The sequence below is a fragment of the Malaclemys terrapin genome, chromosome 20, assembly GCF_027887155.1.
Source record: "Malaclemys terrapin pileata isolate rMalTer1 chromosome 20, rMalTer1.hap1, whole genome shotgun sequence".
NCBI lineage: Eukaryota > Metazoa > Chordata > Testudines > Emydidae > Malaclemys > Malaclemys terrapin.
The window spans coordinates 727,501-755,485 of NC_071524.1; the positions used below are offsets into that span (position 1 = coordinate 727,501).

The 27,985-nt window shown below is 59.5% G+C and overlaps 1 protein-coding gene across 1 annotated transcript in view; it reads right to left on the reverse strand.

The window, feature by feature from the left end:
- Positions 1 to 27,985, reverse strand: part of LOC128826309 (leukocyte immunoglobulin-like receptor subfamily A member 1) — a 46,132-nt gene that overhangs the window by 10,243 nt on the left and 7,904 nt on the right. Inside the window, exons 6-7 of the mRNA XM_054009557.1 lie at positions 25,509 to 25,799; positions 937 to 1,227 (exon numbers count right to left, since the gene is read on the reverse strand). Coding sequence (XP_053865532.1) covers positions 937 to 1,227; positions 25,509 to 25,799 — 582 coding nt within the window. The remainder of the gene's footprint in view (positions 1 to 936; positions 1,228 to 25,508; positions 25,800 to 27,985) is intronic.

Below are 27,985 nucleotides of genomic sequence, written 5' to 3' on the forward strand. Positions count from 1 at the left end.
CAGACTCCACCTGTCACAGACGCTGCAGCGCGGCTCCTCCCCAGCACAGGCTGCCGCGAGGGCACCACGCCCGGACACTGCTCCCTGCATCAGCTTCTCGCAGGCAGAGTCAAGTCCAAGGTCTCTGTCCTGATCTCCGAGGTGCCCAAGGGCTGAGCCCAGCGTATTCCCGGCTCCGGTTGCAGGGTGCTGCAAGTGCCGGGTGCGTGGGCCCGGGCTGGCCGCTCGAGGACAAGCCGCCCAGGGTGCTGGGTGCACACACGAGCGGCTAGTCCTGCCCGGCCATGGCTCCATTGCTATTTTCAGCTCCATCAGAGCTAGTCCGGGTGCCGCACGCCAGCCCCCAGCTCCAGGACAGACACCCGACAACAGCTCCCAGCTCTGGGGTGACCCCGGGGTGACGGCTCCCTGCCTCCAACCCGGCCACAATCAGGTTCACGTTCGTCTGGGCAGGGGACAGAACTTCCTCCGGGGCCAGGCCCAGGCCGCAGAACAAGCTCCCCCAGCAGCCAAGGGCCCCCCAAACCTCCCCACCTCCGGCTCCAAGGCCAGGCGCCCTCCCCCGGCCGGCCTGCTCCGTTATCTATCCGGGGCAGCGCGGCCATTGACCCCCCAAACTGCCCCAGACCAGACCCTCCACGGTGGGCACAACCTCCCCTAGGGAGCGGACGAGAGAGAAGCCACCCATGACAGATGGGGTCACGTCGCTTAATGCTCGACTGGCAGGCGCCCGACACCGCGGTGACCAGGGCAGCGTCAGACCATGTGCAGGGTAGGAGGCTGCTCCCCCCTGGCTGGGATCCCCCCAGTTACTGTCCCCACTCCCCGGCCGGGCGTCCCCTCTGCTGGGCTCAGGGCTCTGAGTGGCCCATCGGTGCGAGCCCCCCGTGGATCTAGCTGGGTGTGGGGCAGGAGATGCTGGGCTGGGCCCCTCACCTGCTACAATGATCTGCACGGGGTCGCTGGGCTCCGAGAAGGCAGCTCGTCCTGTTCTGTTGCTATAGCGACAGGTGTAGTTGCCACCATGTTCCCGTCTGGCGCTGGTGATGGGAAATTCAGCCTCAGAGCCAGCAGGGTCTGTGTAAGTCAGATAGTTCCCATCTCCAGCCTTGTAGAGGAGGAACCTCATGCCCAGGTGCTGATGCCGACACCGGATGGTGACGTTTCCCCCCATGGGGATCACCCCACCGGGGCTGACGGAGATGGAGGGTTTGGGGTAGGACCCCTCTGGATTCACAAACAAACAGGCAGTAAGTGGGGGTGACACATACTGCGTCCGTCTGATTCAATCCTCAGCCCATCTGTCGCTCCAGTGTTTCCCCCGCCCCGGGGAGAGACACAATAGGGGGGATGGAGATTTCCAATCTCTGATTCCTTTAGTCATAGATGCTGACCTCTCCTCTACCCCGTGGTGCTCAACTCCCGCCCTTCCCCCAAGGCCCTGCCCCTGCACGACCCTGCACCACCTTCCTGGAAAGTCCTAAGTGCTGCCAAACAGCTGTTAGGCGGCAGGAGGGAAGCGCTGGGTCATGGAGGAGCGGAGATGCCACACTCGAGGGAGGAGGAGTGTGGGAAGGGGGTGGGCGCAGGGGGAGCTTGGCTGATAGTGGGCATGGAGCACCTAATTTTTCTCTGTGGGTGCTCCAGCCCCGCAGCACCCACAGAGTCAGCACCTATGCCTTTAGTTATCCATGGTCAATTCAGCCCAGTCCCGACTGCAGTCAGGAGTGACTCGGATTGACCTCAAAGAGCTGAGGTCAGAACCTGTCCCTGCCCCCATTGCAGTCAGGAGTGACTCCGGATTGACCCCGGAGGGCTGAGACCAGGATCACCCTCTTCTGTTTTTTAAACATTGTAGCCAAGCAGCAGCTCTTCTGTATTTGGGCAAAACATGGATTATGCTTCAAAATGTTCCAAAATCCACGTTTTCGCCAATTGTCTGGCAATGTGCTGTATGCACCAGAGTGCGGGGTGAGGTTCGTGGGACAAATCTGAGTCTTTTGAGCAAGGCCTCCAAAAAACACATTTGCAAATTACCCAGGTGGTTCTAATATTTTCCGGCCCACACCTGGGGCTCAAATTCTGGCTCTGCTCTAGCGCCCCAAACCACTCTCTGCGTGTCCACTTCTTACAGCCCTGCACTGACTGACCCGTTCCCCGGGCTACTGCCCGGGCACAGTTCGGGGATGCTGTGGGGTGGCTGGTACCTTCACTCTGTATTTCCCAGGGGGACAGATCTTTGAGTGCAGGCAAATTCACCCTGTGTCTTGCCCATCCCTGTAATGAGTGGGATGAGGTCTCAGTCCCCATTTCTGGGTGTGGGAGGGAGCAGGGGTCTGACAGGATCATACTTTGGGGGCTCTTCGCCCCTCACCTCCAACTAGAGTAACCAGACAACAAGTGTGAAAAATTGGGACAGGGGGTGGGGGGTAATAGGAGCCTATATAAGAAAAAGACCCCAAAATCAGGACTGTCCCTATAAAATTGGGACATCTGGTCACCCTACCTCTGACCCATGTCCCTCGTCCTTAATGCAGAAATTCCCCCAGCTGCCCCATTCAGCACAGATACTCACGTCCCAACACCCCGCTCCGCCCAGCCAGCCAGAAACCTGGAAAGGAGTTGGGTCATTAGGGACCAGATCCCAGAGCAACTGGATCCTATACCCTGGTCTCAGATTCCCTCCATGGGCACATGCCCTGGTCTCAGATCCCCCCCATGGGCACAAACCCTGGTCTCACTCCACCCTCCCCCCATGGGCACACACCCTGGTCTCAGATTCCCTCTTATGGACACACGCTCTGGCTGTCTCTGATACTCACCGAGGAGGAGGACGGTGAGAGAAGATGCCATGATGGGCCAGCGGGAACCCCTCAGTGCTGTCACCAACACCCCGGTGCTGCGCTCCACCAAGCCTGAGGCCCAAGTGCGAGCTGAATGCGGAACTGCGCCAGGGGCTGCAGCCCCAGGAAGATCGTGATGCGCTCGGCCCCTTTCTTCTCATCAAATGGTTTCTCGGCAATCTCCAGCCCCCCTCCAAACCTACCGTGGTCAGAGCAAAGCCAGCTCCCTGTGACACCCAGCAAACCACATCCCCTCATGCAGCTGCCCAGCCCCCCGCCCTCCATCACCTCCCAGACCCTCATGTGAGCTGACCAGTCCAGGGACCAGCTGGGAAAGAGGGAATCTCAGGAGCCATCAAGAGGTGCCCAGGCTCCCCTGACCTTTTCCAACAAGCCAGTCTAGCCTCACTGGAGCAGCAACTCAGAGCAGAGGAGAGCACTGCCCCCCACACACACATGTTATCACCCATAGAGCGATCCTCTTCCATGGAGCGGAGCAGAGGTTCCTTCCTGACCCGGCTGGGCCCAGCACCCACCCTAGAGCATGAAGATGGAGGGACCTGCCCAAACTCCTTCTCAGGTAGCGTCACTGCAGATGCTGTTCTTAGCGCAGTGGTGTGAGACAGCGACGGGATGGGGGGGTTGTGGTTTCCGGCCCCCGTAATCAGATGGGGAAGGGATAAATTTATGTTCTAAGTTGTTAAAGCAGCAGCCGAAAAATGCGAGAAAAGGGGAAGTGTGTCCAGAGCCGGCGCTCGCTTGCTCATTCTACTACTGCCAGAGAAACTCAGCATAAACCTGATTCCCCAGCAGCTAACTGATAATATGATCCGGCTCTGGGACAGGAGTGGGGTCTAGTGGCTAGAGCAGGAGGGCCTCCCCCCTCTCCCCTGAGTGATCCTATCTCCCCCAGGTGTGACACACACTTCTGGTGCAGGGACAGAGGGGCTGTGAGGTGCCTGGGGAGCTAGTTTGTGGTTCTGTGTTTATGACAAATCTGGAGATTAACAGGATGCAAAATAACATAAAAGCTGCCTCGATGCGTCTCCCCCTCCTGATGTTGAACCCCCCTGCCCCTCACATGTGGGTCTGAGCGGGGCAGGGGGCAGCAGCTCGATGGGATGGGGCTGCAGTGGGGGAAAGGCAGTGTTGCCCTAAATCTTCCCTAGAAGCAGAGTTCTCTGGGGCTGGTGCTGCAGGGGGGTGAGTCTGTTGCCCCTTGGGGGCCGGTGCCCCATGGCTGTGGGGGGCTCTCACTGCGGGGCCCCCCGGCTCACATTGATTGCGACGTACACGCTGGGCTGGGTGGGTTCAGGGGCAGGGGCCGGGCCCCCCCACTTGACCTGCAGTGCCTGGCCGTCTAGCTCAGCGTAGGTGAGTCTGTCTGCACCGGGGTCGGGCTCCTGGGGCTGGGAGGGGAGAGAGTCACTGGGGTGTGCTTGTGTGTGTGTGTGCGCGCACATACACCAAACACTGTCGCCCACCCGACACACAGAGCAGGGCCCATCCCCTCCAGTAGAGGGCGTGAGGACACACACACACCCTGCAATCCCACCTGGCAATCCCATAAGCCTACTCCACTCCCAATAGCCCGAGCCCCACCCCAAACCACTGAGTGTGCCAGGAAAGGCTGGATGGGTGGGCTGTGATGGGGCTGCTGGGGTCCATGCAGATCAAGGTTTGGGTCAGGCCCCCTGGGGGAACAGGAGACACTTACCAGGGTCTGTGGCTCTTTCCCTTCATCCATGGAGGTGTCTGCAGAACAGAGACACCCCCTGAGCTGCACCCCCGGCCGGCCCAGAGCAGAACCCCACACCCAGCTCCAAGTGGAGTCAGAGCAAGCAAGATTTGGGGGATACATAGCACCAGGGGGTGCTGGGCTGCCGGGCAGGGAGCTCGGTAGGGGGTGCTCTCCCCTGGCAGTAGGGGCTGGCCCCACTAACCCAGCGCAGCACTAGGGGGCGCTGTGTGATCCAGCCTGGCTGTAATTTCCATCCCCCCTACAGTGCCATGGCACCAGTCAGGCCTGGCCACACCATCTCCAGCCAATGGGCCCATCTGGCCCGGTATCCCGCCTCCCATGCTGGCTGCCCTTGTCTGCTTTGCAGGGAGGCCCAGGCCCAGTCCCCCAGATCCCCCGTGGCCACTGATGGGCCCAGCTGCCCCCAGAGGAAGCCTCCGGCTGCCCCGTTAGCAGCGGGGTCATGTCTGAGCAGGAGGCTTCGCTCCCTTCCCAAATCCATCAATGGGGGGAGTCACTGCCCCCGAGAACAGTCTCAGTCTCAGTCCCTGCCCCAGGACAACCACTGGGGGAAGCTGCCCCATAATCTCTGACTCAATAGATTCCCCCCCAGCCCCAGTACCTATCCCCGGGCTGCCCAGGTGTGTGGGAGCCGTTGCTGGTCCAGGCTGGGTCAGGTCAGTTCCCCCTGCGGGAATAGAACCAGCCTCTGTCAGTGGTGGGGGGGAGGGGCTGAAACAGCGACTCAGGGTTCCCCCTCCCCCCCTTGTGACTCAGCATCAATCTTTAGGGTCTTTCCCAGGTGTGTGTGGGGGGGGGTTATGTAGCTGGGATGGTGCCGGCTGGGCAGCCCCTGGGCCTTGACTCCTCTGTGCTTCCCCGGAATGGGGACAGCCTGGGGGAGCATCCCCAGGGAAGGCCCCCTGGTCTGCAGCTCCCCCTGGGGCAGGGTTTCCCCCTCCCTCAGCCCCAAACCTCCAGCAGCTGTGGTTCCTCCCTGGCTGGGGTCCCCTGCTGACTGTGTCCCAACTCCCCAGGCGGGCGCCCCCTCTGCCGATCCCAGGGCTCAGGGCAGAGCCTGGCTCTGGGAGTCCCATAAGCGCAGAGTCCCCCCAGGGGGTCTGTGATGTAGTGGGGGTTTTTCTTGTTTTCTGTGGAGTTTCAATGGTGCATGCGGAAGGGGTGGGACTCAGTTTCCCTGTGTGTTACTGGTTTAACGAGGTGAGGGGAGAGGGAGTGTGTTTTGCAGAGGACCGGACAGAGGACTCGGGGACCCAGCAGATGGCCGGGAGGATGGATACCCCAGCGACCGGTGACTTGGCTACCTGGTGACCCGGAGGCCCAGCTGAGGAGACGCAGCTGGTTCTGGCCAGTGGGAGGACAATGGGCTGCAGAGTAAGGACCCAGTGACCTAACCAGCCGGTTCCAGCCAGAGGACGGAAGCGAGGAGAGGAGGCCCCGGTTTACAACCCTGTTTACCTGGAGAGAAGACAATGGACAGAGGCGGGGCCTGGGGCCGGTGATCTCAGATGCCCAGCTGGGAGCAGGGGGGCTCGAGGCTGGAGAGGGGGAGCAGGCAGAGCCCACCTGGATGCAGAGAGACTGGGATGTGCTGGGCTGAGGGAGGCCAAGCCTGAGGCCCTGAGGGTTTCCTGTGCTGTGTTCAACTCTCAATAAACCCTCCTGTTTTATGCTGGCTGAGAGTCACTCCGGTCTAGAGAACAGGGTGGCATCAACCCCTTCAGGGGTGGAGGCCCCGGGGGTCCAGAGCGAGTGGACTCCCTGGGGGGGCCCATGGCAGAGACAGATGTGCTAGGGCTCCGAGAGGTGCAGATCCAGGAGGTGGAGGGGCCTGACCCCGAGACAGATTGGACCCCCGAGAAGGGCTGTCTCACTAAAAGGGACACCCCCCATGGACCGCACGGGGCCAAGAGTGAGCACGATCTGTGAGTCCATGACAGGGTCCACTAAGCGTGGGGCTCTAGACACTGAGCCGGGGCCCTCACCTGCTACCACCAGCTCCTCGGGGTCTCTGGGCTCTGACCAGGCAAAGGATCTGTTGCATAGTGATAATAGCAGGTGTAGCTCCCTCCGTCTCCCCATGTCATGCTGCGGATGAGAAATTCCCCCCCAGCCCCAGCAGGCTCCACGCATCCCAGTGGGGTTTGATCCCCAATCTAAACGGAGAGAACCTGGCATCCCGGTGATCAGCCCAACACCGAAAAGTGACATCCTGCCCCAGGGTGGTCACCCTGATAGGGCTCAGGGAGATGGCGGGTTTGGGGTACATCTCTGCACTTAGAAGGAAACAAATTTGAAACATCGACCCTGGCCCAATCCCTGGGGTCTCACAGCTTCCAACACTGGGATCCTACAGTTTGCACCGAGTTCCTGTATCCTAGCCCCCCAGAACTGGGCTACCAAGAGCAACCCACCCCCACCAGCCAGGAGGGGTGTGCCCTGCTCCCCTGACTGCCCCAGCCTGGGACTGCTCCCCACCTACCTGTCCCCTGCCCCAGGGAGCTTGGATCTCTCCCCACCGAATGTCCTAGGGGTGAGATCTCACCACAGCTGGTCCAAACAGAACCATGACCCAAAGCAGAGATCTACGTGACCCATAAGTACCAATCAGCTGATGTACCCGACCCAGTGCTGGGGACAATGCCAACTCAGGATCCCCTCAACCTTTGTGTCCCCAGAGCGGGGGCAGTCGGGGGAGCTTCCTCCTGGGAAAGGCCTCTGCTCTGCAGCTCCTACTGGGGGCAGGGATCCCCCCTCCATCAGCCCTGAACCTCCAGTGCCTGCTGCTCTCCCCTGTCTGGGGAACCCCCCAGCCCCAGTGGGCCCTAGGGCTAAGGGCAGAGCCTGGCTCTGAGCATCCCATCAACACAGAGCATCCCTGTGGGTCTGGCTGGGGGTGGGGCTGGGAGCGGGCATGCTGAGTCGGGCCCCTCACCTGCTACCACCAGCTCCACGGGGTCGCTGGAATGCAACCAGATGGGCGGGTCTGATTTGATGCTATATTGGCAGCTAGTAGCTCCCTGTATTCCAGGAGATTTCATCAGATGACATTATCTTTAATTAATGATTAGTCTATAATTCCTGGAAACTTCAGGCCAGTCGCAGAATTCAGCTGTCCTGCATAATTTTGTTTTTTCCCCGCAGAAAATACATTCTGCACAAGAAGTGCTGCAGTTCCACATTTTGCCCACCAGAGGACGCTGTGGCACTAGAGCAGCCAGCAGCATGAATGGAGCCCGCTGTTCTGGCACCACAGCGGTCCCTGGGGGGGAATGGCAGAACTGCAGCACTTCTGGGCAGAAAGTATTTTCTGTGGGGAAAAAATTCCCTGCCTGCCCCGTGCTGCAGAATTCCCCCAGGAGTAGAAGTTCATCACAGCACCTGCCCACAGAGCCAGGTTAGGGGCACCCAGGGTTGCTGGGGGGGTCACAGACTGGGGCTCAGGAGCTAGTAGGGTGACAGCATTGAGTCTGGGGATTGGGGAGGAGGCTGCAGGGACACATGGGGATGGAGGTTATGGGGACAGGGGCTGATGTGCCTGACTGAATGGGAGAGGCTTGAGGTCAGCCAGGATCTGTATGGGGGAGGCCTCCCAGCCCCCTAACAATCTCCCCGCCCCCGCAAAAAACCCTTCTACCGCCCACACCCAACAATCTCCAGTTTCACTCCCAGGTTCCTTCCCTCTCCTGCAGCTCCTCCATTACCCCTGACTCCCGCAACGTGTTTTTACTGCTTCTGAGAGGTGCAGGAAATACAGTTCTGTTGTGTGATTTAAATGAATTATTCAAAGTTCTGTGTTAATATGCCTAGTAAGGAATCTATTTAAAAAAAATTACAAGCATTTTTTCTCTCTGTATTGTTACAGACATACTCGCTGACAGATATTTTGAAATAAATGACCAAAATAATTGAAACTGGCAGGATTATAATGTGTTATTTTGACAAATAAAATATGCAGAATTTTCAAATATTGTGTGCAGAATTTTTACTTTTTTGGCACAGAATTCCCCCAGGAGTAGGAATCCATGGAAAACCTGTGGGTTGGGTTCTGATCTCGGCCCCCCGCGGTCAATCCAGTCACCCCTGAGCACACGGGGGGCAGTGCTGGATTTTGATCTCAGCCCCCAGGGTGAATCTGGAGTCACCCCTGAGTACTATGGGGGCAGGGCCGGGTTCTGATCTCAGTTCCCCGGGGGGTCAATCTAGAGTCACTCTTGACTGCAATGGGTACAGCAGCGAGTTCTGATCTCAGGCCCCCATGGTCAATACAAGGAGGTTGAACTGAGTTTTGAGGGGAAAGTTCTGGGATCTTCTCCTCTTCTCCCTGCCCCCTCCTTAACAATAAAGTTTCCCCAGACCCACAGATACTCACTTCCAGACACCCTGCTCCACCCAACAGCGAGCAGCCTTTAAAGGAGACGGCTCATTAGGGGCCGGATCCCAGAGCAACTGGATCCTACACCCTGGTATCAGACACGCACTCTGGTCTCATATCCTCCCCACTCCCCAAGGACACACACCCTGGTTTCAGATTCCCCCCACCCACTCCCGTCCATAGGTACATGCCCTGATCGCAGTTCTCCCCCCATGGGTACATGCCCTGGATCCAGTTCTTCCCCCATAGGCACATACCCGGGTCTCAGATCCCCTCCAGGGGCACATGTCCTGGCTGTGTCCGATACTTACCGAGGAGGACTGAGAGCAGACACCATGATGGGGCAGTGGGGGGCCCCTCAGCACTGCCAACAACACCCCAGAGTCAGGCTCCACCAAGCCCCAAATAAGGACCTCAGCTGGTGGCTCCAGCTACAGGAAGCCGACGGTGTCTCTTCTATTCCTCCATCCATGACACCTTGTCTCTAATCTGCAGGTGAAATCTAGTGCAACCAAAGTAAGCAGAGGTCCCTGCAAAATCCAGGAAACACTGGGCCAATCAGCCTGGCCAAGTGCCATGCAGCTCACAGTTTGTCCGTGTCTTTCTGGGGAGGGAGGACAGGTCACCCTCAATGTACTCTGCAGCCTGGGAAAAGGTGCACCAGGCTGGAAGCCAGGAAGCCATGGGGTCTGGTCTTCAATCTTCGTCTGATGACTATTTTCATGCGGATTTACCCACGCCTGCTTATTTGCATTCTAGGTTCAAACATAGCTGGCAACCCATGAAGATAAAATCAATACGTGATCACAAAATTAAAGGATGGCATCGTAATGGATGTGCACAAGTGGGTAGAGTTAAGGGTGTTCAGGAATCCTTAACTGTGGTTCTGGAGGGTTTCACTCTGTAGCCTTCCTGCTCAGCCTGTAAACTTGCTCACGTCTGACAGGAGCCGTGGCACCGTGTGAGGAGCGGGCGTGATGGGAAACCCCTGGGTTTGCTCCTTCTTTCGTCATAGCTCAGCAGTGACGAAGGCTTTACACTGTAACATCTGGTTCAAAGGGTCTTTTCTCAACATGTCAGTTAAATAAACCAAGTTCAAAAGAAAATCAGAGAAAGAGAAATTCCATCCCGTGCCCACCGTGGGTCTGTGACGGGTTCCACCCCCACCTCCAGGGTGCCATGTGATGTACTGGGGTACCACTGAGCCCACCTGTTCCACCAGCCTGGGCTCCCTTACTCTGGCCTGCTGAGCCAGGCCCTCAAGCCTTCCCCAGCACACACAGGTAGGGACGCACTCAGCTGCAGAAAGACACAGACACTGAAACCAGCTCTGCGTGCGAAGCCTTCAGCTCAGGAGCTGCCCAGCATTCAAGTGCACCCCCCGTCTGGAGTGTAAACCCCAAACTGTACTGTCTTGTGCTGCACAGAGAACTGTACAGCGTGAGCACATGAAATCCGCTCCCTCCCGCAATGGGGAGGAAGATCTGCACAGCGTTTTGCCCCCCCCCAGTTATAAATTCCACAAATTAGTTTTAAAGAAAACAAAAACAAATTTATTAGCTACAAATGACAGATTTGAAGTGATGATAAGGGATCGCCAACAGATGAAAGCAGACCACCCAGCAAATAAAACCACAACGCAATATGAGCTTAGCTACTAAAGAAACTGGTTACAAGCAGGAATTTCTCACCCTAAATGTTGTTTTAAGCAGATTGCAGAGTTTCTTGAAGGCAAACTGCTCTTGCCTGCAGCTTAAAACTCCAGGTATTCCTGTCACAGGCCAGACACCTTTCCCAGCCTGGCTCAGTGCTTCTCTGCCCCACCCCCCATTTGCCTTTGTTTCTTAGATGTTCTCAGCAGTCATCCTGGGTGGGGATTCAGTGAAGAATGAACCCTGATTATCTCACTTCCCAGCCTTCAATAGGTTTAACATATGGTGGGAACCCTTTGTTTTCCCATGTGGTTCCCCCCCACCCCAGTGGAAAAATACTGGTATTGCATCATGGAGTCCTGTACCAGGTGCATTAATCACACGGCCCTTCAGGGTCAAAGCAGCCTTGAGTCAGAGGTTGTTTGGACCATCCCAGGAAACTTCTCAGGAAGGCGGGAGATTAGCATCTTCAAAGACCTATTGTTCTCCCTAATGGTCCATTGACTGGTTCCCAGCGAGCCAGACAGACTGGTTGCATTCTGTCTGGTGGGCGTTCCCCAGGGGCAAATACTTTTGCAGGACAGATGTATAGTCAATATTCCTAACTTTAGATTCAAAATGATCCATGAATACAAATAGGATAATTGTAGTCAGTAAATCATCTTCTTTCCAATGATACTTCACTAGACCCATGTTGCATAAGACACCATCTTAGTTATGCTATAATCATATTATAACAATATTTCTATGAAGACTATGGAGTGTAGTGTCACAGGGTTGCCAGCCAGGAGAGATGCAGGTATTTTCTAATGCCCCCGCAGAGATCTGCCCCCAAGCTGGAGGAGACACTGTCAGTGGTTATGTGACCAGGCCCCTAGAGAGGGACGTGACACAGGCTTTGTTTATATGCCATTGGCTAGCGGCAGTACGAAGCTGGAGACCAGGAAGGTTTGATTCTGTTCCGGGCTCTGACAGGGGAGTGGGGTCTAGTGGTTAGAGGGGGGGGGGCTGGGAGCCAGGACTCCTCATGTAACTGCTAAGCACCGAGCCCCTTCTGTTTGCAGGCCCAGTTTGGCAGGGCTCCCACTGGCAGGGCACCGCCCACGCGCAGCTCCCGTGCCGGTGTTTCCTTCACAAGCACCAACGTGCCCTCGGCTGGAGCCAGTGACAAAACAAACGTCCCGTTCTCCCCCGCGACCCGCCAGGCTGTGCAGACACCGACCGGGTCGCAGCCGGCACTGAGATCCAGGAGAACGGAAATCCCGGCCTGACGTGCCACGGGACAGGCAATTTCCTGTGTAAATACGGGGTGTCCCTAGTGATACGGGGCTGTTGACAACATGACCTCGCCCCCCAGCCCCTCCCCCATTCTGCAACCTACAGCCTCTGTCCCATCACTCTCCTGGCCCCTCTCCTGTTCTGCACCTGAGTCCATATCCCACCACCACCCAACCCCTCCCTTTTTCAGCCCCCACAGGCCCTGTACCCTCACCACCCTTGGGTAGGGTTACCATACATCCGGATTTTCTCGGACATGTCCGGCTTTTTGGGCTCCAAATCCCTGTCCGGGGGGAAATCCCCAAAAGCCGGACATGTCCGGGAAAATCGGGACATGCGGGGGGTGGCGGTCGGGCCAGCGGTGCGGTGCTGGGTCGGGGGCTGGGCCAGCGGTGCGGTGCCGAGCCGCCGGGGGCTCGGGGGCCGGGCCGGCAGTGCGGTGCCGAGCCGCCGGGGGCCGGGTTGGCAGTGCGGTCCCGAGCAGCCGGGGGTTCGGAGGCCGGGCCGGCGGTGTGGTGCAGGGCCGGGGGCTCGGGGGCCGGCGGTGCGGTGCCGAGCTGCCGGGGGCTTGAGGGCCGGGGGCCGGGCCGGCGGTGAGGTGCCGGGGGCCGGGCACCGGGCACCGGCAGTGCTGGGCGGGCCGGGGGTGCTCGGCCGGGGGCCCGGGGGCCGGGGACCGGCAATGCTGGGCAGGCCGGCACCCCAGGGCCCAAGCCGACCCAGGCTGGAAATGCCGGGGGGGCCAGACGCCTCCTCCCCCCATACCCCCTTTACCTGCTTCAGGCTTCCCGCGAATCAAATGTTCGCGGGAAGCAGGGGAGGGGGCAGAGTTGGGGCGTGGGCAGTGCCAGGGCCCCATGGAGTGTCCTCCTTTTGGAGGCTCAAAATATGGTAACCCTACCCTTGGGCCCATCCCCGTTCTGACTCCCCACAGGCTGTGTGCCATCAACCCCCTGGCCCCTCCCCCATTCTGCCCCCCGGCACCTCCAGCAATTCCCCCCTCACTGCCCCACCACTTTCCATGGCTGCCATATCCTACTGCTCTACAAGGGAAGGGACCCCCACCTGTCCTCAGTTAACATGGCTGCCTCCTTGCCCCCTGCAGCACTCGCAGGGCGGCCATGCTGCCCCCTGGTTAAGATGGCCGATGCCTGGGGAATAATCCTGGCCCCCCGGACTGCTTAGACGGGCAAGGAGAGGGGAGGGGTGAATGTGGAGTGGGGAGTCATTATGGGGCAGAACCTGTGGGGCAGGGGAGCTGTGGGGGGAAGATTGAGGATTTGGAGACAGAGGCTGAGGGGGCTGGAGCTGAGGGGAGGGGTGAGGGGGCAGTGAAAGGGGAGGCTTCTGGGGGTAGAAGTGGCAGCCCAGGGGGCACTCAGGAGCACTGGATTCCCCCCTCTAACCCCCAAACAATCCTGCCCCCTGGCTCTGACCTACTGGGGGGAACCTGTCTGCCCTCAAACTCCTGTCCCCCATCCCGGCCCCTCTGCCCTCAACCCCGCTCCCGACACCCCCAACCTACTTCCCTCAAACTCCCGGCTCCCCACATCTGGCTCCCCACAGATACCCCTATGGGGGAGGGGCCAGAAGCGCAGGCGGTTAAATCACACTGCGCCCTGTTGTGTTCATGGAGATGCAATAAAGGGCCCAAGGTGCGAACACGCCCCAGCTTGTGCCACACGCTGAACAGGGTGAAACACGAGTTGGGGGCAGGGTCCAGAACCCTGCTCAGCCCCACGGCAAACCCCCCATTGACCCCTGGGACCCCCTGTTACAGACACAGCAGGGCAGTAACCAGGGGAGCTGTGGCAGGCGCCGTGTGAAACGAGGGGTTTGTTCCAGCCCCGGCCCCGTTCGCTGGAGCGAGTCTCTAGCTGGAAAATCCCCTGGGTTTGGGCGTCTCCCCGCTGGCCCCAGAGACGCTAGTGACTGTCCTGGGGGCAGAGGAGCCAGCGGAGCTGGGCTGGAGCCGGCGTCACTGTGGCTGCTGTTAAAGTCCGACCCCTTTTCCTCTCGGGTTGGGGGTTCAGCCGGGGGAGAGGCGATGGTTCGGGGTCCTTCTCTCAGGCCACTCTGCTCAGGACGTCTCCACAGAACAGGTTCCAGACAGCCCAGGGGGCCCAGGAGATGGCAGCCACAGCGGTGAAGCGAGTCTCTTTCTTTAAGGCCCCAAAAGGTGGTGGGCGGCACAGCTCGTCCCCGCAATATTTTATGCATGAATGAGGCCTCGTTTCTAACACCCCAATTTTGAGTCACAGATTTCTGCTCCCCCAATTCTCCCATGTCCCAGGCGGGCCCCAGCCCGGCCCATGGGTTCTGTCCAGCGGCCGCTCGGGTTGGACTAATCCCGTCTTTCTGACTCGCCAACTTTCCCCTCAATGTTCATTCATCCAGGTTCTCGTGACGCTGCCTGAACTTCTCACTCACCTTCATCGGCTGAACCCACCATGAGGGGACATTTGGAGGCTCCGGTATCACAGCTCCCCCGGGGTGGGGAAATTTGGGGGGCGGGGAGAAGGAAGCTCTGGGGGTTTATACAATAGAAATACAGGGTGGGGGAAGTTTAGGGAGAAAGGGGGGAGAGAAAAGCGGCTGGGGGACCCCGCTGCAGAAAGAGGAGGGGAACAGATCATGCTGCAGAGAGAGGGAGACAGACAGAATAAATGCCGTTATTCCAGCACCAGGGCTAGATGCAGCTTCCCCACACACAGGGGCCCAGGGCTCTGTCTAGGGGTGCTGGGGGGGCTGCAATTGTCTGAGATGAGGGGGTCCTGGGGAATTTAACTACCCAGCTGCCTGTTGGGAAAGCGCTAGGGCCAAACGCACCCTGCCCAGTGCGGCCCTGGATGGGGTGTCTGAGGGGGAGGCTGTAACTAGGGGCGGCTGGTTTAGACTCGATGGGGACTCCCAGGCAGGAGCTGGCTGTGAAGGGGCAGGTGGCAGGCGGGTGGAGTGACCATGGCTGTGAAATGCCGGGTGCCCGGCCCTAAGGAAAGGGAGGAGGCAGAGCGGCCAGTGCTGGGAGTCTGTCCGGGAATGGGTTAGTTATCGAGTGCCTGGCCCCCCCAGTGCCTCCGGCTCACCACAGACGCATGCGGGGCCATCCCCATGCTGGAGCCTGTTATGGCCTCGCTCCCCACTGAGGGCACTGGGCAGAGACCAGCCTGGCTGGGCCAGCAAGTAGGACCCTGGCGCCCTGCAGGGGCTGCTCCGAGGGAAGCCCAATGAGCCCAGCACAGGGGAGCTCCTCGAGCTGGTGCCGCAGGGGCTGGTGCTCGGGGGCTGGGGGTTCGATACTGAGGTACAGCTGTTGTTCTGGGAGCGGTTGGGGGGAGGATTCTGAGGCAGGGGGTTTGGAGGTAGGGGGATGTTGTGCTGGTGTCTCAGGAGCTGTCACCCCACCCCAGAGCGATCCCATCTCCCCCAGGTGTTTCACACAATCTGGGGTCAGGGGGGCTGTGGGGTGCCCGGGGGGGGGGGGGGGAGCTGGTTTGTGGTTCTGTGTTCATTACAAATCTGGAGATTAACAGGATGCAAAATAACATAAACAGCCAGCTTGGCGCGTCTCCTCTCCCTCCCAGCACTGAGCCCCTCTTATGCCCCACCCGTGGGGCTGGGCACGGTGGCACCCGCTGAAGGGGGGTTATGGGGTGGTCATAAGCTGAGCCCGTTCTCTTGGGGGGGAATCACTCTGTCACCCTCTGGCTTCTCACGCTCCCTGCCCCATCGCTCCAATGATTCCCCCTGGGTTCACACTATGGTGGTGGGTGGTAGGAAATCTGCACCCCAGCTCACGTTGATGGTGGCATCCAGGACAGGCTCGGGGGTAGGGGCCGGGCCCCCCTGCTTGGCCTGCAGGTCCTGGCCATCCAGCTCAGTGCAGGTGAGTCCCTCGATGCCAGAGTAGGGCTCCTGGGGCTGGGACGGTAGAGCCTCCACAGCCTTTGGCTCCCTACGGGGAGAAAGAGAGAGATAGTAACAGAACCCAGGAGTCCTGGCACCCAGCCCCACTCCCTCACTCCAACCCGCTAGACCCCACTCCTCTCCCTGAGCCAGGGAGAGAACCCAGGAGTCCTGTATCCTGGGGCAGGTAGATCAGGGGTCGGGAGCGGAGCTGGGGTCTCACCTGCTCTGTCTCGGGGCTGGTCCTTGCCCTGCAGAGACACGAAGCAGAATCATCCATGAGTCGACCCAGATCCCGTGTACCAGCCCTGCCCATCTCCCTGTACCACAGCGCCCCCTATGGAGCCACCCGCCCCACCCTCTGCAGCACAGCGCCCCCTAGTGCTGCCCAGGGGAATTTGAGCCAGCTCTCACCCTGGGCCCCTGCTCCACCCCCTGGGTTTCTTTTCCCATTTCCCATCTGTAGTGAGGTGGTGTGGCTCCCCACCGCCCCAGAGAGGAAAGAGCCCACCCAGAGGCCGGAGTGGGCGGAGCTAGGGCGCTCTGAGCCCGCCCCTCAGAGCGTCAGGTGGAGATCCAGAAGTATAAAGGCTCGCCCTCAGCGCTCACTAAGGCCCCAGCTGCTGGAGAGGCCAGACATCTCTAGCCTTGCCTGCAACTGGGAAACCCCCGCGGCCCAAGGCGGCCACCAGGACTGGCCGGGCCTGCCCCGTGCCCGTTACCCGGAGGAGCTGCAGGGCCTGCCGATCATGTCAATGTGTTGCAGCCAGGATCCCCACTGACAGCAGTGGGTCTTCTGCCGCTGTTAGGGCCCCGGGCTGGGACGCAGTGGAGTGGGAGGGCCTGCGTCCCCCCCGGGTGGCAGTCTCCCCCTACCCCCAGACCTGAGGAGGCTTGGGTCTATTGTTATTGCTCAGCCCTGCCTGAGGGCCTGAGCCCATGACTCATTGTTGTCCCGCCCTGATCCAGGGCCTGGGCTTACGGTGTTTATTTCAGTTACCAAAAGGGCTGCCGAGGGAGACCCCCACGGACAGACTAATTCCCCCGAACGACAACGGTATGTAGTGAGCCGGTGTGGCTCCCCACCGCCCCGGAGAGGGTCGAGCCCTGGCTAACCCTCGTACACCATCCAAGCCATGACCCTTCCCAGCCCGGCTTAGCAGCGGGTTTAACCCTTCCCTCGCTGGGCGGGGCACTCACTTCCTCCAGTTCTTCTGTAGCAGACGAAGGCCACAAGGAGGAAGAGGAGGAGGCTGGCGGTCGCCATGCTCATCCCGACGATCATGGTGCGGGTCAGAACCAGAGGTGCCGGCGGTTCTGATCCCCCTGGGAAGCAGCGCCAGGCCATGAGTGTCTGGTTCGTTACCTGCTGCGCCAGCCCCTCCCCCTCGAGGACCCAGGGACCCACAGCAGAACATTCTATGGGGCTGGGGTGGGGGGCAGGAGCAGAGGGGATTCTGGGTAATAGTGGTCAGTGTGGTTGTGACGGAGCAGGGAGCAGGGCAGATTTGACCTGGGAATGTTGCAGGGGGGTTGCAGTGGGGATGTGGGACTTCCCTTGAAGGAAGCTACCTGAGCTGTAACCTGAGCCAGGAACAGGGGTGGGGAGAATTAACACCTTCTGCCCGGGAGACTGAACAAAGGAGAGGAGCAGCGGGAGGAGTTTGGAGTTAGTTTCGGTTGGGGCTGGGTGGTGCAACGCAGGGAACCCCAAGCTGGGGTCCAAGTTCCCTGAACCTCCCTGAGGGACCTAATTGAGGGGGTCTGGTCGTACCTACACGCTCTGCTTGAGACTGTGTTCCTGTCCTTAAATAAACCTTCTGCTTTACTGGCTGGCTGAGAGTCACAGTGAATCTCGGGAAGAGGGGTGCAGGGCCCTAACTCCCCCACAATCCGCAACAACTGGTGGCAGCGGCGGGATCTACTGCACCCCGTGGACGGCGCTTCCTGCAGTAAGTGACTGGGGAGCAGTAAAACGAAGGGGGATTGACGGGGACCAGGCGCGCTGAAGAGTGAGAGAGGGACGGTTATTACCCCTGGGAGTGTGTGACCAGCGAGAAGGACTTTTGCAGTAACAGGGTCCCCCGAGGGGATCGCAGCGAGTGGTCCCAGGGGCGGAGGAGTCTGCAGCTCGACCCTGGCAGAGAGGTGGTGACCTCGAGAAGGGCTGGCACACTAGGGGGCCCCCTGGGAACTGTGGGGAGCTGTGAGCACACAGGCCGGTGAGTGGCCAGCAGGAAGATGTATGCCAAGCGGCTTAAGAGCGACCTGGTGGAGCTGTGCAAGCAGAGGCGGCTGCGCATTGGGAGGCTCACCAAAGAACAGCTCATTGCCCAGCTGGAGGCAGAAGATCGCGCGAATGAACTGATCCCTGTGTCTCAGGGAAGCAGCCTGGCAAATGCAGCGCAGGCACCAGTGTCTGTCCCAGCTGGGAGTGGTCAGCCGGCTGCTGAGGGCGTCCCGAGACCCCTCCTTCCTATGCCTAGGGGAAGGGTGGGGAGGAGCCCAGCAAATACCGAAGGCGCCGTGGCCCCCCCGGCCAGCAGGGGGTCCCCCCGGCGAAGCTCGCCGGCCAGCAGAGGATCCTCCCGGCGACGTTCGGCATCCGGGGAGCGGAATTGGCTGGAATGGGAGAAAGAGCTAAAACTGAGAGAGCTGGAGGATCGTGAACAACAGAGACAGCATGAACGGGAGGAGAAAGAGAGACAGAGACAGCATGAACGGGAGGAGAAAGAGAGACAGCATCAGCGTGAACGGGAGGAGAAAGAGAGACAGCATCAGTGTGAAGAGAGACAGCGTCAGCAGGAACGGGAGGAGAATGAGAGACAGAGACAGGAGAATGAGAGACAGCGTCAGCATGACCTGGAACTGGCGAGATTGAAGGGCAGCGAACCCCCGGCTGCGGTGAGTGAGGGAGGACCCAGGACTGCACGGAGCTTTGATAAGTGCATCATGGCCCCATACAAGGAGGGGGAGGACATGGATGACTTCCTGGAGGCCTTTGAGACGGCCTGCGAGCTGCACCGGGTGGATCCCGCGGACAGACTCCGGGTCCTTACCCCCTTACTGGACCCCAAATCCGTGGCATTGTACCGCCAACTGGGAGAGGCAGAGAAAGGGGACTACGAACTATTCAAAAAGGCCCTGCTACGAGAGTTTGGGCTGACTCCTGAGATGTACCGGGAAAGGTTCCGGAGTCAAGATAAAACCCCTGAGATCTCATATCTGCAACTAGCCGTCCGCATGGAAAGATACGCCAGCAAGTGGGCTGGTGGGGCCCAGACGAAGGAGGACCTGATTAAACTGCTGGTACTGGAGCAACTGTATGAGCGGTGCCCATCCGACCTGAGGCTGTGGTTGGTGGACAGAAAGCCAGAGAACCCGCGACACGCCGGGCAGCTGGCTGATGAGTTTGTAAAGAGCCGGTCAGGGGGTGGCAGGGAGGAGCCCCAAAGGAACAGGCCCGCCGCGATGCAGAGAGAGAGTCACCCTGGGACCTCCCAAAGGGGGAATATGGGGAATCCCCTCCCACGGGGAAGGCCCAGCATCAGGGACAACCGACCGGCTCGAGGGGACCCACGGGACCTGAGCTGCTATTACTGCGGCCGAAGAGGCCACGTTCGGGCCCAGTGCCCCAAGCTCAAGGACAGACTGAGCAGACCGAACCCGCACCGGGTTAACTTGGTAGAGGCCCAGACGGACGAGGGGCCGGCTTCCCACGCGAGAGGGGCTGGCAGCTTATCAACTGCTCAAGAGAGAGAAGGGCCCCCGGCCAGCTTCTCTGGGGGGCCAGATGCTCCGGATTCAAAGTTCTCCGTTTACAGGGTTGGCGCGGGGCTGTCCCTGCGGAGCGAGTGCCTTGTTCCCCTGGAGGTGGATGGGAAGAAAGTTTATGGATACTGGGACACGGGCGCAGAGGTGACACTGGCCCGGCCCGAGGTGGTGGCTCCAGATCGGGTGGTGCCCAACACCTTCCTGACCCTGACCGGGGTGGGCGGGACCCCATTCAAGGTTCCCGTAGCGAGGGTACACCTGAAATGGGGGGCCAAGGAGGGCCCCAAGGACGTGGGAGTGCACCACCATTTGCCCACTGAGGTGTTGATGGGGGGGGACCTAGAGGACTGGCCAAGCAGCCCCCAGACCGCCTTAGTCGTGACCCATAGCCAGAGCCAGCGAGGGGCACTACGCCCTGACCTTGGGAAGGATGTCCCACCGGAGGCACCGAACCCTTCCCGGGTGGGGAGGGAACACCCAAGGACAGGCCACGGGGTGGCTGGGGCTTCCGACCCAGCCGACGAGAGGGAGCAGGTCCCCATCCCTTCCCCAGCCGCCGAGTTCCAGGCCGAGTTGCAGAAGGACCCCTCCCTGCGGAAGCTAAGGGGCCTGGCTGACCTCAGTGTGGTACAGACCATGAGGAGAGGATGCAAGGAGAGGTTCCTGTGGGAGAAGGGGTTCCTGTACCGAGAGTGGGCTCCCCCGGGGGAAGTGGAGTCGTGGGGGATCAGGAGGCAGCTGGTGGTTCCCCAGAAGTTTCGCCACAAGCTACTGTACCTGGCCCATGACATCCCTCTCGCAGGGCACCAGGGGATCCGGCGCACCAGGCAGAGGCTGCTACAGAACTTTTACTGGCCCGGGGTCTTCACCAACGTCCGGCAGTACTGCCGATCCTGTGACCCCTGCCAGAGGGTGGGGAAGGCCCGGGACAAGGGGAAGGCAGCATTGAGACCTTTGCCCATCATAGAGGAGCCTTTCCAGAAGGTGGCCATGGACATAGTGGGACCTCTCAGCAAGACGACCCGGTCTGGGAAGAAATACATCCTGGTGGTGGTAGATTTCGCCACCCGCTACCCCGAGGCAGTGCCCTTATCGTCCATTGAAGCAGACACTGTGGCGGATGCGCTGCTGACCATTTTCAGCCGAGTGGGGTTCCCCAAGGAAGTCTTGACGGACCAAGGGTCCAACTTCATGTCGGCCCTACTCCGGTGCTTGTGGGAGAGATGTGGGGTCCGGCACAACTGGGCCTCAGCATATCACCCCCAATCCAACGGGCTGGTGGAAAGGTTCAATGGGACGCTAAAAATGATGCTGAAAACATTTATGAATCAGCACCCGCAGGACTGGGACAAGTACTTACCTCACCTGCTGTTTGCGTACAGGGAGGTACCCCAGGAGTCTACCGGGTTTTCGCCTTTCGAACTGCTATATGGAAGGCGGGTAAGGGGGCCCCTGGACCTGATGATAGACGAATGGGAGGGGAAGGCCACTCCTGACGGAGAGTCGGTGGTGGAGTATGTCCTGACCTTCCGGGAACGACTTGCCGAGCTCATGGGCCTGGCCAGGGAGAATCTGGCCAGAGCCCAGAGGAAGCAGAAGGTCTGGTATGACCGCACAGCACGGGCCCGCACCTTCGCCACTGGGGATCAGGTGATGGTCCTCATCCCCGTGAGGAAAAACAAACTCCAGGCCGCCTGGGAAGGGCCCTTCAAGGTTGTCAAGCAACTAAACGAGGTAAACTATGTGGTGGAGCTGTCGAACCGGGCACACCACCACCGGGTGTACCATGTGAATATGATGAAGCCATATTATGACAGGGGGAATATGGTGTTGGCCGTGTGTGGACAGTGGGAGGGGCAGGGAGATGACCCTTTAGTAGATCTATTCCCTGGGACAAGAGTTGGCTTCCCCCTGGAAGCAATTCCCCTCTCTGATCGGCTAACCCCTGCCCAGCGAGCTGAGATCGGAGGGGTGCTGCATCTGTACCAGCAGCTGTTTTCCAACCAGCCTGGACGCACTAATCTGACTGTCCACCGGGTGCAGACAGGATCGCACCCGCCTATAAAATGCTCCCCCTTCCGAGCCACAGGGAAAACTGCTCAGGACCTGGAAAGAGAGGTCAATGACATGCTGGCTTTGGGGGTGATCCAGCCGTCTTCCAGCCCTTGGGCCTCGCCGGTGGTGCTGGTCCCCAAAAAGGACGGGTCGATCCGGTTCTGTGTGGACTATCGGAAGCTCAATGCCATCACTGTAGCCGATGCCTACCCCATGCCCAGGCCGGACGAGCTCCTAGACAAGCTGGGAGGTGCTCGGTACCTTACCACCATGGATCTTACAAAGGGCTATTGGCAAGTGCCGCTGGATGCAGATGCCAGGCTGAAATCGGCCTTTGTCACCCCTCTGGGGCTCTATGAGTTCCTGACCCTGCCCTTCGGCCTCAAGGGAGCGCCGGCCACCTTCCAGCGCCTGGTGGATCAGCTACTGAGGGGGATGGAGAGTTTTGCCGTGGCGTATATCGATGACATCTGTGTCTTTAGCCAGACCTGGGAGGACCACATATCCCAGGTTAGACAAGTGCTGGACCGACTCCAGAAGGCTGGGCTGACCGTAAAACCGGAGAAGTGCAAGGTGGGGATGGCTGAGGTATCCTACCTAGGCCACCGGGTGGGAAGCGGCTGCCTAAAGCCGGAACCAGCCAAAGTGGAGGTGATCAGAGACTGGCCCGCTCCTCAAACCAAAAAGCAGGTCCAAGCCTTTATTGGGATGGCAGGGTACTATCGGAGGTTCGTGCCCCACTTTAGCGCCATAGCCCGCCCCCATCACTGAGCTGTGCAAGAAGGGGAAGCCAGACAAAGTGGTCTGGACCGAGGAGTGCCAGGAGGCTCTCCGGGCGCTGAAGGAGGCTCTGGTCAGTGGCCCAGTTCTGGCAAACCCAGACTTTGACAAGCCCTTTATGGTGTTCACCGACGCCTCAGACACAGGACTGGGGGCGGTGTTAATGCAGGAGGATGAAAAGGGGGAGAGACACCCCATCGTGTACCTGAGCAAGAAGTTGCTACCCCGGGAGCAGAACTACGCGGCCATCGAGAAGGAATGCCTGGCCATGGTGTGGGCCCTCAAGAAACTAGAGCCATATCTCTTTGGGCGTCACTTCACCGTGCACACCGACCACTCTCCCCTGACCTGGCTGCACCAGATGAAAGGAGCCAACGCCAAGCTCCTGAGATGGAGCCTGCTCCTGCAGGATTATGACATGGACGTGGTCCATGTGAAGGGACGTGACAACCTGATAGCGGACGCGTTGTCCCGGAGAGGGAGCCCTGAACTTCCCCAGGTCACTGGTCAGAGTGACCCCGCTCAGTTCAGTCTCGAAGGGGGGAGAGATGTGACGGAGCAGGGAGCAGGGCAGATTTGACCTGGGAATGTTGCAGGGGGGTTGCAGTGGGGATGTGGGACTTCCCTTGAAGGAAGCTACCTGAGCTGTAACCTGAGCCAGGAACGGGGGTGGGGAGAATTAACACCTTCTGCCCGGGAGACTGAACAAAGGAGAGGAGCAGCGGGAGGAGTTTGGAGTTAGTTTCGGTTGGGGCTGGGTGGTGCAACGCAGGGAACCCCAAGCTGGGGTCCAAGCTCCCTGAACCTCCCTGAGGGACCTAATTGAGGGGGTCTGGTCGTACCTACACGCTCTGCTTGAGACTGTGTTCCTGTCCTTAAATAAACCTTCTGCTTTACTGGCTGGCTGAGAGTCACAGTGAATCTCGGGAAGAGGGGTGCAGGGCCCTAACTCCCCCACAATCCGCAACAGTGGTTCACTCACAATGGCACAAAACTATACTGGGGTTGGGGCGGGGGGGGGGGGATGTACCTCAGGCTCCATGTACCCTGTGAAGCCAGCTGGGCCTAGACCCTGCAGCCTGCTCCCCACCGCCCGCCGCCCGCCGCCCCCTGTACTGGGAATTTCCAAGAAGCTTCAGCTCATTTCTGCGTAGGAATCATGTGGGTGGGGGGATGGCAGTGAGAGAGGGCTTCTGGCCGGGGAGGGGGCTTTGAGATCGTTGGGAGAACCATGCCCCACTGAAGTGATCAGCAGTGGAAGATGTAATGGTTCTGCCATTGTGACTGCCATCATTAGGTTCCAGGCTCAACAAGGCGTCACTCTGAATCGGCGGGTTCAAGGGTTAACACCATGTCTATCTGGGTTGGTAGGTTCCAGGGTTAGGCCCTGCTGGACAGCACCCATGGGACGAGGCAGCCCTGCTTCTGAGCTATTCCCCCGGCCCTCTGCTGACACAGGGATACATGAGACCATTATCCCCGGCTCTCTGTTCCCAGCTCCATTCTTCCAGGGATTACTCTCTTGAACTTGTGCCCTACATGGGTGGCTTTGTGATGCCAGTGGGGAGCACAGCTCCCCGGTTTGTGGGGCCCCCAAGGTGAGGCTGTTTGTTTGGGGGAAGCTCTCCCAGGCCAATCTGGCATCTGCCCAGTGACACCCCCCCGCATATGAAATTAGTCGGGGGAGTTTCAGATGGGGCATTTGCTGGGGGATCTGCCCCTGTCCCACCCACCCAGCCCTTCGTGGCTCCCCCGGGGGCGGCTTTTTGGGCTGCACAAACCTGTTTCAGCGGGGGTTGTTGGCAATTTCCTGCCCCCAGACTTGGTACCTGGTCCTGCGCTGCCTGGGTGGCTGGGGGTCGGCATCACTCCCAGATGAGTCGGGTCGGTTCTCCCTGTGGGAATAGAACCATCTTCTGTCAGGGGCGAGGCGCAGGGCTGAGAAAGCTGGAGCCCTGGTGTCTCTGGTTACTTATACAGGGAACCTCTCCTCCCCGCAATCGGCAATGGTGGCTCTTCGCCGAGCTGACTCAGGGATTCAGGCCGGCTCAGCTCCCCCGACATCCCAGAATGGGGAGGATCGGCCCAGCAAGACCCTAAGCGCAGATACAGCCCTTGCTTGCCTGGCTCCACAGAAACCAGAACCAAAATCATTACTGACTAGTATTAATTACCAGGAGCCCCTGTCATGGGCCAGCTCCCCCGTGCGCTCGGAGCTGTACAGATACACGACACAGAGACGGTCCCTGCCCCAGCCAGGTGCCATTCACACCTGGAGTCACTGCGGAGCAGGTCTGGGCGCGGCTGTCCTTATGTCGAAGGAGGAACGTCCCTGTGTCTATACAGCTACAACAGGGGAGCTTGTCTGCCAACCGGGATATTAGTGCCCCCTGTATCAAACCAGGGGGCACTAATACCAACAGTCCAGAGTCGACCTGAGATCACCAATGGGGGTTGGGAACCACACGGGATTCGTCATTTTGGGTCCAGTTTTCATGTAGACAAGGTCTTAGTCTTTCTATCCGTCACCAGATGTGCTCCCATCTGTCTACCGCCTACGTTCCCAAGGACCCACATTCCCACTGACCTGTGGCCAGCCATCCCCATGGATCTATCCATCACCCTCTCTATAGAAGAACTGAACCCAACAGTTCTGTCTGCAGGGACCATCCCCCTCCAAATGGCCGGAATGGCCCCGTGGGCGTCTGAGCGGGGAGCCCTCGGGGATGAATTGTTCCATTTTCTTGCTCACCTTCTCCCTCCAGCTCCGTCGTGGGGGGATCCGTTTGCTGGGTCCCAGCTGGGTCGGTTTCCTCTGTGGGATGAAAACGAGCATCGGCTGGGATGCAGGAGGGAAGGAATTGAGCACCCAGCCATCGGCCTGAAACTCCAGCGGCTGCTGCTGCCCCCTGGCTGGGGAATCCCCCAGTGACTCTGTCCCTGCTCCCCATCTAGGCATCCCCTCTGCTGGGCCCAGGGCTCAGGTCAGAGCCTGGCTCTGAGTGTCCCGTCGGGGCCAAGACCTGCTGAGAGTCCGGCTGGGTGTGGGGCTGGGAACAGGGACATGGAGCTGGACCCCTCACCTGTTACCACCAACTCCACGGGGTCGCTGGGCTCTGACCAGATGGGCGGATCCCACTTGGTGCTATATTGGCAGCTGTAGCTCCCGCTGTCTCCCCGGCTCACGTTGCGGATGGGAAACTCAACCACATCCCCCGCGGAGTCCATTGAGCGCCGTATGTCCGGGTCTCCAGTTTTACTGAGCAGGACCCTCGTTCCCGCACACTGACACTCACACCGGACAGTCACGGCTCCCCCCAGGACGACCGGCCCACTGGGGTGCAGGGAGATGAAGGGTTTCGGATAGCTGGGCTCTGCAGGTAGGTGGACACAGGCCTTGAGACACAGACCCTGGCATGGTCACCTGGCAGCTGGGACCCGCAAACAATGGCCTGGAGATGGGGAACCCTATCTTCTGGCAACCTGGAGATAAAAAGCCGCCCACCCCAGCTTGGCAGTCTGCCGGTTCTAGCCAGTGTGGAACAAAGGATGGATAAGAGGAGAGAACCCCGGTGACCTGACCAGCTGGTTCCAGCCAGAGAGGTGCAAAGGACGGCTTAGAGGAGAGGAAGCCCAGGCGACCCTGTTTACCTGGACAGAAGACAATGGACAGAGGCGGGGCTTGGGGGAGGTGATATAGGATGCCCAGCTCGAAGGAGGGGGTTCTGGGCTGTCAGGGGAGAGCAAGCAGAGGCTACCTGGAGGTCTGAGAGACTTGGATGTGCTGTGCTGAGGGAGTCCAGGCCTGAGGCCCTCAGAGTTTCCTGTGCTTTGTTCAGACATTCAATAAACCCTCCTGTGTTACGCTGGCTGAAAGTCACTCAGGTCTAGAGAACAGGGGGCATTATTCCCTCTGGGAGTGGAGGCCCCGGGGGTCCAAAGTGAGTGGACACCCTGAGAGGGCCCACAACACAGACAGGCATGCTGAAGGCTCAGAGATGTTCTGTTCCTGGAGGCAGAGAACCCTATGGCTTAGCCCCCGAGAGATTGTGACCCCCGAGAAGGGCTGTCGCACAGAAGGGGTTTCTCCCAGGGACCTTGGGGAACTGAGAGAACACAGGCCTGTGAGTCCGTGACCACTTGGGAACAGCGTGGAAATGACCTGTAACCATCTCCTGAAGAAGGACATTGTAGAGCTGTGCAGAGAGACGGCTGCGCGTTGGAAAGCTCACCAAGGCACAGTTGATTGCTCAGTTGGAAGAGGACGATCGCTCTAAGGAGCCAGTTCCTGACCCACGGGGCTGCGAGAGAGGCTGGGACCAGCTGGGCGTCCCCTAGACCCATGTCCCTGATCAGCAGGGGGTTTCTACTGGCCTCCCAGTAGGTGGATCTGAGACGTATGGAATTGGAGCGGAGATTGAAGGAGTCAGAGGACCAGGACAGACAGGGACGGCAGGAGGCGGAACAGCAGGAGATGAGCTGGCGATGGCGGAGCTGAGAGGCAGAGGGACCCGTCCAGGGGTGAGCGGGGATGGACCCTTGGGTGCCAATTCCGCAGGGAACCTCGGCACTAAATTGCTGCCCCAGGTTAAGGAGGGGGGAGATAGAGGTGCCTGTCTCGCAGCCTTTGGGAAGACTGGCAATTGGAGCCAGGCTGACCCTGCAGAACATCTCCAGCGTCTAGCCCCCTTTCTGGGTCCCAAGGTCATAGAGGTGTTTAGCCAGATGGGTTGGGTGGCAGACTGGCTCCCACTCCCGGCCCCAGCATATATATCTGCGTGTACTATCCTGGGCTCAGGCCTGTCAAACCTCCAGATGGTGGTCAATGGGGAGAAATTCCTGGCTTGGTGAGATCTTGGGATAGAGAGACCTGTTGTCAGGCCCCATGTGGTGTAGCAATGGTCATCATTAATATTCAGAGTTAACTGTGTCACATGGAATTGGTAGGTTACAGAGTTAACACGGTGTCTATCTTGGTTGGTAGGTTCCAGAGTTGACACCCCTCTGGGCAGCACCCCTGCTTCTAAGCCGTTCCCCCAGGCTGTCTGCGGACTCAGGCAGACAGACGGGATACATGGGATCATTATCCCCGGCTCTCCGTCCCGGCCCTGTTCTCCCAGAGGGATATGCACCGAGCTGTGCCCCACACAAGTGGCTTTGTGGTGCTGGTGGGTAGCACAGAAACCCAGTTTGTGGGGCCCACAGGGTGGAGCTGTGCGTTGGGGGGAAGCTCTCCCAGGCCCTGCCCCCACAAAGCCAAACTGGCATCTGCCCAGTGACACCCCCCACATATGAAATGAGTCCGGGGGGGTTCAGATGGGGCATTCGCTGTGAGGATCTGCCCCCATCCCACCCAGTCAGCCCTTCGTGGCTCCCCCCAGGGGCATCTCTTTAGGCTACACAAACCTGGTTCCAGAGGTGGTTCGATGGTGATTCCCCCACCAGCCTGAGTACCTGGCCCCACGGTGCCTGGGAGGGTGGGAGCTAGCGCTGTTCCCAGCTGAGTTGGGTTGGTTTCCCCTGTGGGAATAGAAATAGCATCTGTCAGGGGCTGGGGCAG